Below are 15658 nucleotides of genomic sequence, written 5' to 3' on the forward strand. Positions count from 1 at the left end.
AAACACATATACAGATTATTGATTTTTTTTTAAATTATTTAACCATTCTTTTATCTAGTGAGAATGAAACAAGTTTTGGCTTTAGATATACTGAATTCCAGACAAATATTGAAACATGTATCTGAAACTTTCTTGGTTGTAGGCTCCTGTAATTACCTGCAGACACTGGAGGAGGGAGAGTCAACACAATTACCCAGTCAGGCACTGCTACATTGCATAGTGCTGTCAATCTAACCTTGGAAGATTGCAGGGTAAAGCTGGCCATACATTGGTAGAATTTTGTACAAATGTAAAAGTCATCCGTACATTCTATAATCCATACAGAGACTTGACAAATGTCATTTGAAAGTACATTAAAAGTTAATTTGCTTTTAACATTTGATTTGGAATGAGTATATTCTTCCATTAGAAAACTCACGTGCACTGTTAGAAATTCCTTCGTTTGAGAAGTATTTCCATCCATTCCATTTTTTTTCATCACCATAGTCCAAAACTAATGCTGATTTAACCCCACTTATGATTACAAAATCAAACATAGATGAACATTTTCTAATGATATTCTACTAGTGTATGGCCAGCTTAAAATAGCAGAGTGATGACCTTCATTGATGTGTTTCTGCTCCATTGTTTAATCAGCTTGGTGCTCACTGTGTAGTCTGCAAAAATCCTTTAGTGTCTGTAAGGGGTGCCTGGATTCAAATGCACATTTCATATACTGTACATTATGTGTTTAACTGTTTGCCAAGCTTTATACTTAAGGCTTTCATGTTTGGAGTGTGCCTTTTAAACATGCTATATTTTAAAGCATTTAAAGTAGCCTGTCTGTCAATATAAGTTAATTAATATTAAAGTGGTATTAAACTCAGCTTTTGAACTTGTATCTACAGGTAAGCCTATATTAAGGCTTACCTGTAGGTACAGTGGATATCTCCTAAATTTGGGGTGTTTAGGAGATATTCACATGGGATGCAGCCAGTAACATCACCAGCGCATGCACTCTGAAGGGAAAACACACTCATGCCATCCCTTCAGAGCTCTGTGCCGTGGCCATGACTCCTGCTGATAGCATGGAAGTGACACCATCGTGGCTCAGTCGTTCAAGCGGCTGCAGCCCACAAAGCCAGAAGGAAGCCCAGGTGAAGATGGAAGCCCTGTCAGTGGTGACATCGTGCAGCTGGAAGGATTCTTTTTAAGGTAAATATGCCGTAATGTGCTAGTATGCTGTGCATACTAGCCCGTTATAGCTTAAATCACCAGGGGCCTATATTTATAAAAAGAAGGCTTACTACCTCTTTAATATAAAAGCTGGCATTGCTGGTTTGTTTTTTGCAGTTTCATGATTTAGGACTGTCATCATTACCCACTTAGAGTGGAATTAAAGCCTAACACTAAAGGTTGTCATATATAGATTGAAATTTGTCTGGATCAGCAGGGACTGCCCAAATTTCGATTTGTGTGTGGCCACTGCAGTTGAAAAGAAGTTGGTCTACCGATCAACTTCTGTTCAACTGCCCTGTCTAATAAAACAATGGCTGCAATGGCTACAATGCAATGGCTGCAGCGCTGATCTGTGCATTCTGACTGTGAGGGAGTCTCCATGCGCACTGGGGAATCTCCAATACAATAGCGCACTGGGGATAATTCCCCCACCTACCTCAAATGTGGGGATGGGGAAATTGATTCAGTTTTTTTTTCGTTCAGTCCACTGGATGAATAAAAAACTGAACCATGTACAGTCAGGTCCATAAATATTGGGACATCGACACAATTCTAAAATTTTGGGCTCTGTACACCACCACAATGGATTTGAAATGAAACGAACAAGATGTGCTTTAACTGCAGACTGTCAGCTTGAATTTGAGGGTATTTACATCCAAATCAGGTGAACGGCATAGGAATTACAAATCCATTGTAGTGGTGTATAGAGCCAAAAATGTTAGAATTGTGTCGATGTCCCAATATTTATGGACCTGACTGTATGGCCAGTTTAAGTACACTTTCTCCCTCTCCCCTCCTCCTAGCTATCCTGGGCAAAAAAAGATCTGTGTACTTATCTTTTTTAGTCTGCTCCAGCCCAGTCATGCGATCCTGCAACTCCAGTTCCCTGTGTCAGTGAGTGGTGTCTGCGGCTGCAGGGAGATGAGGGTGCTCCGTCAATGGCTGGGCCATGGGAACTCATGAGTGGCATCACGGCTCTGGGAATTCCCTGCTGTTGTTGAGCACTCTATGATAAACAGGACTTAGAGCTGCAGGATCACATGATTGGACCAGAAAACAAGGTAAGTATACAGATCTCTTTTTTTTTGCACAGGCAGTATAGGTAGGAGGAGAGGGAGGGAACATTTTTAAGAATAGTTAGTGTTAGACTTGAATGCCGCATGTAGCCGTCCCAATACAGCAGATATGCATACGCTTAGGCAACTTTCACATGAGCAGTCCAATCAGGTCTGTTGTCCATTCTTCAGGTAGACCCGATTAGACTCCCCATTCTCCTCTATGGAGCGGCGGATGTAAAAATGACTTGTGTCTGTTTACAGCTGGCTACCTCCAATTCAATCCAGCAAAAACAAACACAAGGGGATCCACTCCCTGCCATCTGGTCGGTTCGAACAGGAGGGCAGTCAGGTGTAAACGGACAGCTGGTTTGTTTAAATCTGCCCATAGAACAGAGCAGGCTGTGTCCATGTCTGCTCTGCATAAGCAGAGCGGACATGGTCCTGCCATCTGCACACTCCAGCCCATGTGAAAGGGACCTAATACCATGTTTGTAACTGAGTTGAAAAGTAAGGATAAGAATGGAGCATGTATAAAAAAGGTGATCTTTAGCTTGTTTGCAAGAGCTAAATTTAATACAATAATGCATGCTGTGATCATTCCTAATATGCATATCAAAAGAATATCAAACAGAAAATTTGATCCACAATTGAAAAAATGACCATAACACATACAGAATCACTTTAAGCAATGCTGCTCTTTAATTTTTACATTTTGTAAAACAACATTTAAAACTTTGTATCCAGAATCATTTTTCTTTGTTCACACGGTTGTGAAAGTAGTACAGACACTAAAAAAAAATATATTCTATAAATGTAAAGCGATGCAGGCAAAATCAAATGTCAAACAAATCTTTGGCATTTCAGAAAATTCAACAATCATGAGCATAAGTAAAACAATTCGTACATCAGTGCATTTATGTTCTGTTTTCTATAAACAAACTCGAATTTTAGAACTTCAGTGTCTTGTTCAGACAAAATTAGATGTTTTTGAAATAAATCAGTTGTCATTCTCCATTTAGTTTCCATCATAGATCATTTAGCATGGAGATAGGTGAACTGGAAATATCCAGCAACTCAGGAGCTGCAAGTCTCAGCATGCCAGGCCCATCACTATAATGCATACAGACTGACAGTAGTTTACAGGCCATGCAGGGGCTTTTGTAGTAACCAGATATACTGTATACGGTATATAAAAACACAAAATACAGGGGTGCCTCTAAGACTATTATTTTTAAGAAGGGGTTTTACAAGTCAAATGTAAACCTACTCACCTAAAGGAGTTGCTGGGACAATACCATACAGTGCATAGTAGGACAAAATACATTGTAGGACAAACTACTCCACAGAGAAGTACAGCCAAAAGACCTTTGGCTGTACTTCTCCTTTAACCACCCCATATTATCAGTAATATTCAAAAAGCGATGGAGTCCAAAAATTTTTTTTCCATCACTTCCAGTATATTTTGGCAAATCCTTGTGCATATTATTATGTGTGTTAGACCACCTTTATAAATGTTCTGCAGTCATTTGGTCAAACCTGTTAGCACTTTTACATGTCCTTGTCACCAGACCTCACTTTTTAAGTGAAGCCGTATAGCCATAGAGAATATTAGGCACCTTCATGGTTCGCCATTTAAAAAAATTGTCCTATGTTGTGGTCTGTGTAACTTTAGTAGGAATCTTTCTGTAAGTGTAAATTCTTGTCAATGCCAGCCCCTAGTCCTGCCCTATGCTATGTAAGCAGATAGCAGGGCTACTTGTTAGCAAATGTTCAGGTGAGAGCAGCAATTTATTACTTCTGCATCTATAAAATAATCAAACAGAATATATTTGCTTGGTGAACTAGTATATGGGTCTGTTGGACATTGTTTCAAGCTTGCTCAGAGTAGGATTTTACAACCTTGATAAGTAAAAAAAGTAACTATCAAATGACATTATTTAGTGTTGCCCTGAGAATGAAGTATAGAACTTCCTTGCTGGGCATATTACATGACAAACAGTGAAAGATCGCATCCCACAATTCCTGAGCGCACTAACTTTACAATTGGTAAAGGTTTATATAAGGATAAAACAGTCTGAGGCCAGTGTAAATTCAGGTGGGACCAATTCCCTAATCACTGGAAGGTTTAAAGGATTACAGAGTACTGAGCAGCATAAGGCTTCATGTACACGAGCCTACCCTGACCGCAGGCCGCGGGAAAATGCGTTTTTCGGCTTCCTGCGGTCAGCAGTCAAAGCATTCCTTTCCTGAATGCTATTCTAGGGAGGTTTAACCTCACCTAAACTCTGCAGCTCCTAAACTCTGCTAAAAGCCTATGTGGCTTTTATGGAGTTGAGTTTAGGAGCTGTGGCACAAAAAATGCTAAAAGCTCCTAAACTCGAGTTTAGGAGCTGCTCGTGTACATTAAGTCTTAGGGAGGAAATTCCAGAGAGGTATGGGCATTTGTAGCATCACTAGTGTGGAGAAGGAGAGAGGGTCATCTTCAGAGTATAGATTGTGCTCAGGGCAGTATCTGAAAATTAACAAGGAGATCTATGGAGGGGGCTTGGTTAAGTAGAACTTTGTAGGTCAGAGTTCAAAAATTAAACTGCCTTTTTTGTGTAGTTGACAGCTGATTTGAGAAAAAGACAGAAAGTTAATGCCCTTGAAGGAAACCTGTAATAGGATATGTCGGCTTCCAATGCTCGTTTCCTGCTGTCATGCTGATCCAGTGGCCTTAATACTTTGTGTTACTAATCTGAAACAATTATGCATATTAGTGAAAGTCATCAAAGGCAGCTTCCCCATTTTCACATATCCAACTGAGGTGGATATGATAAGGGTACAAACTAGCAATGAAGCTGTGTCAGGCATAAGAAATGATGGATGTGGGATCATATGTTTAGATAGTTGGATAATTATCAACAGATTTTGTCATGGAAGACTTAGAAAAAAAATTATGTTTGCGTTATCCATATATTTAGGAAATAAGAGGTCAGAAATTATGAGATAACTGTAAGGCACATATTATATGGTGGTGTTAAAGTGATATTAAAGGCAAGTGTTTTTTTCATTAACAAACCTGTTATACTTACCTGCTCTATGCAGTAGTTTTGCACAGCAGCCCAGATTCTCCTCTTCTCGGGTTCCCCACTGGCACTCCTGGCCCCTCACTCATGCCAAGTGCCCCTAGAGCAAGCAGTTTGCTATGTGGGCACCCAAGCAGGCTCACTCCCAAGCCGCTGCTCTGTGTGTCCAATCACACACAGAGCTGCAGCTTGTCCCTGCCCCCTCTATTTCTTCATTGACTCACTGGCTGTGACTGATAGCATCAGGAGCCAATGGCTCCCACTGGTGACACAGCCAATGAGTCCCCAGAGAGCTGAGGCTCTCATGCACTTCGCTGGACCGCAATGAAGCTCAGGTAAGTAGTACGGGGGATGGTGGAGGTGCTGCACACAGAAGGATTTTACCTTTATGCATTCTATGTTCAAAAACCTTGAGCCTTTACAACCAGCTCGTCATAAGATTGTGTGCAATGTGTTCTATTTTATTGGCCTATATTCACAAAATGTATACATATGTAACTTGTGATGAAATGGGGGAGCACCAGTTTGCATGCTAATATACAGTGAACTAACATGAAACTAACTATACTAGTTAGTGATACATTTACTGCATTCAAATGTTCTTTTTCTCACACTGCATATTGCAGAGTAAAAACTGAAATCTTATGATCAACAATACTATTTGATCCATGTGAACCTTTCTTATCACACCCAACAGTAGGCACTGCAAGGAGTCGGCTATTACCTTTTTGGTCCAGAAAAGGTTTTTCTTTACATTATTTTCTGTACACTGTAAGAATTTCCTATCTCTTTGCTGTGGAGTACTATACTTCACTATGGAGTCCTCCTTTGCAAATTAATCCATTTCAGACAGGCACAGAGTAGACTCTTCCTTGTGGTATCTGCTGTCAGGCAATATTTAATTTTAAACATTCAAGGCTGAGTAAAAGTTCAATATAATTACAACCAGATGTCTTTAACCTATATTTCTCTGAAGAAAACATATTAAAGATAACAAAGTTAAAAGAAAGTTAAAAATACAGTTTCAGTAATCAATGCATCATATGCTGGAACAGAGGGAACAATGGCACACACACAGTTATAAGTACAAGTACAATTTCATATAAAATACCCTTGCTTTATGAATATATCTTTGCTAAAAGGATGTACAAAAAATGTAGCTATAAGTTCATCTATAATAGTTTCCAAGGAACTCTCTGTGCAAAGATGTCACAGTCATCTGCTGAGGCCCAGACTACAAATATTGGTACACTGTTCTATACCAGATACATTGGTTGAGGTCCTCTTCTAATTCTTGTTAATCAGCTGTTAGCACATATACATGGAATGTTTTAAACACTGTTTTTTACACTTCATTTGTTATTAAATCCTTACCACAGTCAAAGGGATGAGAGAGCAGATAATCCTGATACACGCCATCGATCAGTTTTTCTGCATTATTCTTTGCAAACCAGCAGTCCACTTGGTGAAGGCCATTGTATAATCTCCTCTGCTTTCTGATTACAGGGACTGAGCGATTTCTAACCTTTAGCATGTTAATGACATGTGAGCTTTGGTTTGTTGCATGATCATTGTTTGTATTCAGTGGCACCTGAGTGACCTTAACTTCATTGTATAAGAATTGACCTATTGAACAAAAAGAAAAATGTGTGGATTTAGTCATTCTTCTGGTATCACTAGATATCTCAGTGAAATAGACTATATTGCCAAAAGCATTGGGATGCCTGTCTTTGTACACACATGAACTTCAATGGCATCCCAGTCTTAGTCCGTAGGGTTTGTGAGGTCAGGCACTGTTAAATGAGAAGTCCTGGCTCGCAGTCTCCACTCTAATTCATCCCAAAGGTGTTCATTCGGGTTGTGGCCAGGACTGTGTACAGGCCAGTCAAGTTCCTCCACTCCAAACTTACTGATCCCTGTCTTTATGAACCTTGCTTTGTGTACTGGTGCTCAGTCATGTTGGAACAGGAAGGAGCCATTCCCAAACTGTTCCCACAAAGTTGGGAGCATGAAATTGTCCAAAATGTCTTGGTATGCTGATGCTTTAAGAGTTCTCTTCACTGGAACTAAGGGGCCAAGCCCAACCCCTGAAAAACAACCCCACACCATAACCGACTCCTCCAAACAAACATTACACTTGGCACAATGCAGTCAGACAAGTACTGTTCTCCTGGCAACTGCCAAACCCAGACACATCCATTGGATTGCCAGACTGAGAAGTGTGATTCATCACTCCAGAGAACACGTCTCCACTGCTCTAGAGTCTAGTGGCGGCGCACTTTACACCACTGCATCTGACGCTTTGCATTTCACTTGGTGATGTAAGGCTTGGATGCAGCTGCACAGCCATGGAGACCTATTCCATGAAGCTCTCTATGCACTGTTGTGCTAATTTGAAGGCCACACAAAGTTTGGAGGTCTTTAGCTATTGACTCTGCAGACAGTTGGCAACTTCTGCGCACTGTGCGCTTCAGCGTGCGCTGACTCTGCTCTGTGATTTTATGTGGCCTACCACTTAGTGGCTGAGTTGCTGTTGTTCCCAGTTGCTTTCATTTTGTTATAATACCACGAGCAGTTGACTGTGGAATATTTAGTAACAAGGAAATTTCACGGATGGACTTACTGCCCAGATGGCAACCTATCACGGTACCACGCTTGAATTCACTGAGCTCCTGAGAGCGACCCATTCTTTCACAAATGTTTATAGAAGCAGTCTGCATGCCTAGGTGCTTGATTTTATACACCTGTGGCAATGGAGGTAATTGGAACACCTGAATACAATGATTTGGAGTGGTGTCCCAATACTTTTGGCAATATATACCACAATGGTAAAAAGAAATTGTTTCCAGGTACAGAACAATCTTCAGATTCATTACAACCTACATATGATACATGAAATGAAGTACCTCCATCTCTCATAATACAATCCCACAATACATTAAGGCCGCTTGCACATGGTACTGATGTTTGAGCATCTGCTTTTTTGGGCACTTGTTCTGCGCGTATTCACACGTATGTGTGCGTGTTCACACATTTGAATGCACAATATATTCTTAGGGAAAATCCATTAACGTTTATGCTCATATGCACGTATTTGCATGCATTTGTCCGCAAATGTGTGAACGTGGGGTAAATTACTGACCAAAAATGCAGATTTTCCTATTTTTTTTTTTAAATAAAGAATACTTCTTTACGCGATTGTGTGCAAAGGCACATTGTAAATAATGGGCTACATTCACCTCTGTGAAAAAAAAATTGTTCCTCTTCTGTTGTCCTGTTGGGGTATCGCAGGTCTTATTCTCACAGCTTCCTGGGCAGACGCACTAGGCTGTTATCTGGAAGTGCTGTCATTTTTATTTATTTATTTTTTTAATTTATTTCAGGTACTTATATAGCACTGTCAATTTACACAGCGCTTTACACATATAGTGTACATTCACATCAGTCCCTAACCCTCAAGGGGTGTACAATCTAAGGTCCTTAACTCACATTCATACATATACATACTAGGGACAATTTAGACAGGGTCCAATTAACCTACCAGCATGTCTTTCGAGTGTAGGAGGAAACCGGTGTACCTGGAGGAAACCCACGCAGGCACAGGGAAAACATGCAAACTCCACGCAGGTGGTGCCGTGGTCGGGATTTGAACCAGCGACCCTAGTACTGGCAGGCGGAAGTGCTAACCATTTAGCCACTGTAATTTTTAAATAACTTCTAAAGCCGGTTTGTAAGTATTGGTTTTATGATCAACTATAGGGATTTGAGCACATACTCTTAAAGCAGGCATGTCCAAAGTCCGGCCCGCGGGCCATTTACGGCCCGAGGGTCGGTTTAATACGGCCCTCCATGTCAGTGTGTCTTATGGAGCGAATATGGAGCGGCCGGTCCGGTATTTCCACCGCGGCCGTATCAGAATACCGGGCCGGCCGCTCAGCTCTGCAGCGGGACCTTACCTGTTCCTCTCTCCAGCGGCGCGCTGTCTTCCCGGCTTCTGTAGTGTGGGCGCTGGGCATGACAGCCGGGTGCCAAGTGCGCATGCGCAAGAAGCGGTGCTTTTTGTGAATGGTAAGGCGGTACCTGGGACACATGACAGATCCCAGAAGCCGCAAGTGCTTCTCGCTCATGCGCACTGGGCACCCGGCTGTCATGCCGAGCGCCATTACAGAAGCCGGGAAGACAGCGCGCGGCTGGATCGAGGAACAGGTAAGATCAAAGAACAACTGCGGAAGTAAGAGCGGGTACCTGTCAAATTCAGGTACCCGCTCCCCACCTCCCCAAAGGTCAGCAGTCATCTGTACTGTCCGCAGTCTCTGGTCATCCCTGTGCTGTCCGCAGTCTCTGGTCATCCCTGTGCTGTCCGCAGTCTCTGGTCATCCCTGTGCTGTCCGCAGTCTCTGGTCATCTCCTGTACTGTGTCTGCAGTCCATTAGTTCAGAATTTTTTTTTTCCTGTTTTCTGCCTCTAAAACCTAGGTGCATCTTATGGTCAGGTGCGTCTTATACGGCGAAAAATACGGTAACTTGGCATAAAATAATTTATTTGCATTTAATTGTAATGGTTCAAAGAATGTTTGGAAAAATGTTCGGCCCTCCACCATGTTCACTTCATCCAATCTGGCCCTCTTTGAAAAAAGTTTGGACACCCCTGTCTTAAAGGATATATGTGTTATAGTACTATGACATTTTTGAACTTTTGTTTTCTAATGTGTAAATACCCTGCCAGTAGCATCTAGTCCTGATGAAGTGAAATAGTCACAAAACACGTTGAGCCTTGTGATGCGCTTTTTTTGGTATTCAACTGTAATTTTGTGGAACATCAATAGGAATATTTGTGAATATGATATGAAAGCCTGACTGAAAAACTCCCATGGTGTTGCTCCATGAGGCCTAGTCATTACTGCTCACTTCCACCATCACAGGAGTGAGCTCTCAGATGCTGAGTTCAGAGCTACTGCATCAGGGGGGAGAGAGCATGTAAGGGGCTTTTATTCAGAGAAAAAGCTCACTCCTGTGATGTTGGAGGTGAGCAGAAATGACTAGGCCTCACTTAGTAATATCCTGGGAGTATTCCAGTCAGGCTTCATGAGATACATAAATGGCTTCATGAGATACATAAATGTCCAGAGACACCCCTTATTTGCATAGGCAGGTTTCTGGTAAAGGTGAACTACACTTTAACCGCTTTCCCGTCACCCTATAGCAGATATACTGCTACAGGGCGGCAGTGATTTTGCATTTCCGGATAGGGGGCACGCGCGCCCTACCCAAGCTGCTATTCGCGGCCTTGACTGTCAGTCACAGGGCTCCGGCCAGTGATTACTCGCCAGCACCCAATGATCACCCAGCATTACCAACGGGGGGGAGAGAACTGTATGTAAACAATACAGATCTCCCCCCTGTCGGCTCCTGCACACTGCTTTGTATTACAGATGAAAACACACACAGTAAAACAGCACAAAGCACACAGTTATTCCTTTGATCACCCCACATGTTAACCCCTTCCTGCCCAGTGCCATTAATACAATGTCAGTGATTTTTATTAGCACTGATCACTGTATTGGTGTCACTGGGGATGTCAATGACACCAAGTCGGTTCCCCCCAATGTCAGAATGCCTGCCGCAGTCCCGCTATAAGTCGCTGATTGCCGCCATTACTAGTAAAAAAAAATTCCAGTATATATACACCGCCATTTGTAAACGCTGTAACTTTCACGTAAACCAATTAATTTACATGTATTGGGATTTTTTCTTAGCAGACATGTAGCAGAATATATTTTGGACTAAATTTATGACAAAATTTGATTTTTAAAATTTTTTTACTGGACATGTTTAATAGCAAAAAGTTAAAAATATTGTTTTTTTCTCAAAATTGTCAGTCATTTTTTAATAATAAAAAAAATATATAAAAAACTCACAGGCGATCAAATACCACCGAAAGAAAGCTCTATTTGTGGGAAAAAAAAGAACATAAATTTAATTTGGGTTCAGCGTTGCATGACCGCGCAGTTGTCAGTTAAAGTAAAGTTTTTAAATAAAAAAAATGGCCTGGTCAGGAAGGGGGGTAAATCCTCTGGAGGGCAAGTGGTTAATTGAACAAGCTGAAGTTAGAAGCTGATTGGCTACCATGCACAGCTGCAGCAGATTCTGAGTACACCAGATTTAGTAAATCAACCCCATTGCTACTCTTTACTCGTTTTTTTACATAAACTTGTGCCCATATTAATTAATTAAACAACTTACCTACTAATTAATGAAACAGTACAAAGTAAAACTGCCAGGGAAAGTAAGTGCAATGTAATAGAGCAAAAGGATATGATTTGTATCTTTACAATTACTCTGCAATTTACATTTATGTTTCTTACTGTTTATCTTAGGAGCAATCAAACTTACCTAAAAGTCCATGAGAATTTGGGGACAGTCCTTTGCTGTTAGAGATGTAAAATCCCAAGTGGTTTCTTTGATAGGGAGCTGGATTCTTGTAACGATGGACCAGAATTACGAAAGAAATAGTTCCGTAAATGGTCACAGTGACATTGGATTTAGCAGCAACAGAAACCAAAAGGTCATCACTCTTCACTGAGGCACTCTTGTCACATGCTAGAATGAGCCGATCCTTGCTGTCTAGGACCACCTTTATGGGAGAGATTTCTATATATGTGCGCTTCGGTTTGTTGATGATTATAGTGATTTTGCTAAAGTAGGTCCGTTGTTTCTTATGTCCATTTGGAGGAGCTGGAGCACCGATCAACTGTCCATTCACTGTCACACCTTGAAAATATAGCAATACAAATTTAGAAGCTTAGAGAAGCCTCGTAATGCCAATTATCTTCCTCTGAAATATGAGTGCATTTAGATACATTATGTTTTGTATTTTAAGAAAAATTAATAATAGCGCCTATGGTCAAAATTATATAACTTACTAATAGTGTACCAGCTGCAAAAAATCACCATATATAAAGTGTACCAATAAATAAATAATTTGCGCTAGTAAATGTGTATAAATATATAAATATATATAAAGAAATCATCAAATCATAAGTCCAGAAAAAAAAATATATATGCCAATACCACAAAAAAAAATATAAAAAAACTTTTAAGTGCAAAAAACTTTTGTGCAAAAAAAGTGTCTAAATATGAAAAATTTCACCAAAAAACCTTGATAATATAATGGCAGATCATCCATAAATATATCTTCAGAAACGGAAACTCTGCAACACACCGATCCTCATCGATCGAAATAACAGGATGAAAAACTTTGTAGTTAATCGAAAATCCACTTCTCCAATAGATAAAGGACCACCTTCAAACGTATCCATGGGGGGAAATGCCAAGCACTCGAGAGAAACAGAAAGACTTCATGGTGCAATATTATAAAAACCAATTCCTTTATTAGGTACTCATTGCACTTACTCAAGAGGTGTCCCAGCCGACACCAGCATCAACAGCATAACAGCAATCACATAAACGAGCCTGGCTACTCAGCACATGCGCAGTACCTGGCAGCCAAAAACGTAATGACGTCACATCAATCAAGCTCCGCCCTACGCGTTTCGTCATCGACGTCCTCACGGAGCGGATAGATGTGAGACGTCTCAACCTCCTTAAATATTCACTCACAGGAAACGAACAGCTGACATCAATGGGGAATCAAGCAAAGCAAGCCGCCCCACAGATGACAGGAGTCCACAAAGGATATACAATGTATCCAATATATTTGCCATCACAAGCAAAAAAACTTTAAAACAAGAGAACAAAAATAAAATAAAAAGAAATTTAAATAAAACACTAATGATAAATAAATTAAATAAATAAATAAATACATTAACGGGCCAGTACTCTCTAAGACTGTGTTTCAAAAAGGGAACTTAAAGGGCCAGTAACACTTTAAACACAAATAAAGGGGAACTCTAGTAATAATACAAAAATAATGCAGAAATTGTACAAAAAGCATACAATCTCCCATATATCATCTTTAAACAGTTGCCTATATAAAAATATACTTAAAATAACATAAAAATTAAAAATTTGTGAGAAAACAATTCAAATCTATATCGACATTTAACCCAAATGGTTGCAAGGAATTTAGTTCATAAATCCAAAACGTCTCTTTTTTGGAAATCTCATTAACCAAATCCGAGCCCCTCCAATGGGGTTTTACCATCTCGATCCCATAAAAGGTAAGTAAGCTCGGATCACAATTATGTACCAATTTGAAATGTTTGGATACACTATGTTTATCAAATCCTTTTACTATGTTTCTTATATGTTCGCCTATTCTTGTTTTTAAACATCTCCCAGTTCTCCCAATATATCTCAGATGACATGGACATTCTAAAACATAAATCACATGTGTAGAATTGCATGTAATCAGGGATTTAATATCATATTCTTTTTTGGAAAATGAAGAGCAGAATGACTTTCTTTTTTTATTATTACCAACTTTTACAGTCCTACAAACTTTACACTTCCTACAAGGAAAAAAACCATTTAAATTTGGAAACAGATCGAACTTTTTTGGGGGTTCGATGACATTGCGAGCCAGTTTCATCCTAAGAGACTTATTTTTCTTATAAATGAATTTAGGAGTTTTAGATAAGAATTTATTTAGTATATCATCTTTTAACAAAATGGGCCAATATTTTTTAAAAATTCGTTCAATATTTTTGTATTGCATATTATAGTTAGTAATAAAGGGTACATTATTTTCAAATCCCAAATGAGCCTTTCTATTTCCAAGAAACGTCTCCCTATCTTTAATACTAATCGAATTTCTCTCTTTAATCAAAAAGGTCTTATCATACCCTTTCTCTATAAATCTTTCAATTAACACCTCAGATTGATCGAAAAAATCTTTGTTAGCGCTACAATTTCTTTTTAATCTGGTAAACTGACTTTTTGGAGTGCTATATAACCAATTTGGATGATGTCCACTAGAAATAGGTATATAGCTGTTTTTGTCCACTTCCTTGAAGTAAGTTTTGGTATAAATTTGGCCATTATCTTTATATAGGACCAGATCCAAAAAATTAATTTGCTCAAAATCACTAATAACAGTGAATCTCAATCCATAGCGGTTCATATTAATATATTCCATAAAGGAATCGAGCTTTTCTTTGGATCCATCCCATACCATTATAATGTCATCAATATACCTCTTGTATAGCGCCATCTCTGGCCATTTATTGAAAATACTTTCTTCCTCCCATTTATCCATTACCAGATTTGCCACACTGGGAGCATACTTAGCTCCCATGGCAACACCCTTACATTGCTGAAAAAAAGTGTTGTTGTACCAAAAGAAATTGTTATTCATCGCAAATTCAAGTAATTCAACAACAAATTTCCTCTGCGATCTTTTCAGGAGTGATTTATGTTTAAGGGCCCATTTTACCGCATTAATTCCATCATTTTGATCGATGTTAGTATATAAAGATTCTACATCTATAGTAACCAACATACAATTATCAACATTATGTAATTCTTTAAGAATGTTAATAAGATGTCCACCATCTCTCAGAAAAGCCCTATTTGTCATAACAATGTTTTTCAGAAAAGTATCAACATATTCACCAACTCTTGCAAATAAAGAATTTATCCCACTCACAATGGGTCTCCCCGATGGGTTCTCCTTATTTTTGTGTATTTTTGGTAAATAGTATATAGTAGGTATTTTCGGATGTTTAATCAATAAATATTTTGCTTCTTTTTCAGTTAATACCCCCAACTCTTTTCCTTTGTTAATAATACACTTAAGTAGTAATTTATATATTTTACTAGAGTTCCCCTTTATTTGTGTTTAAAGTGTTACTGGCCCTTTAAGTTCCCTTTTTGAAACACAGTCTTAGAGGGTACTGGCCCGTTAATGTATTTATTTATTTAATTTATTTATCATTAGTGTTTTATTTAAATTTCTTTTTATTTTATTTTTGTTCTCTTGTTTTAAAGTTTTTTTGCTTGTGATGGCAAATATATTGGATACATTATATATCCTTTGTGGACTCCTGTCATCTGTGGGGCGGCTTGCTTTGCTTGATTCCCCATTGATGTCAGCTGTTCGTTTCCTGTGAGTGAATATTTAAGGAGGTTGAGACGTCTCACATCTATCCGCTCCGTGAGGACGTCGATCACGAAACGCGTAGGGCGGAGCTTTATTGATGTGACGTCATTACGTTTTTTGGCTGCCAGCTACTGCGCATGTGCTGAGTAGCCAGGCTCGTTTATGTGATTGCTGTTATGCTGTTGATGCTGGTGTCGGCTGGGACACCTCTTGAGTAAGTGCAATGAGTACCTAATAAAGGAATTGGTTTTTATA

The 15658-nt window shown here is 39.5% G+C and overlaps 1 protein-coding gene across 2 annotated transcripts in view; it reads right to left on the reverse strand.

Annotated features, from left to right (window-relative positions):
• Positions 1 to 2952: 2952 nt before the first annotated feature.
• Positions 2953 to 15658, reverse strand: part of ITIH5 (inter-alpha-trypsin inhibitor heavy chain 5) — a 111439-nt gene continuing 98733 nt past the window's right edge. For both annotated transcript variants that reach the window (XM_089653427.1, XM_089653426.1), the window contains exons 13-14: positions 11737 to 12114; positions 2953 to 6970 (exon numbers count right to left, since the gene is read on the reverse strand). In XM_089653427.1, coding sequence (XP_089509553.1) covers positions 6690 to 6970; positions 11737 to 12114 — 659 coding nt within the window. In that variant the 3' untranslated portion in view covers positions 2953 to 6689. The remainder of the gene's footprint in view (positions 6971 to 11736; positions 12115 to 15658) is intronic.

Source organism: Staurois parvus, unplaced genomic scaffold, assembly GCF_062004578.1.
Source record: "Staurois parvus isolate SC_StPar_1 unplaced genomic scaffold, SC_StPar_1.0 ptg000712l, whole genome shotgun sequence".
Taxonomy (NCBI): Eukaryota; Metazoa; Chordata; class Amphibia; order Anura; family Ranidae; genus Staurois; species Staurois parvus.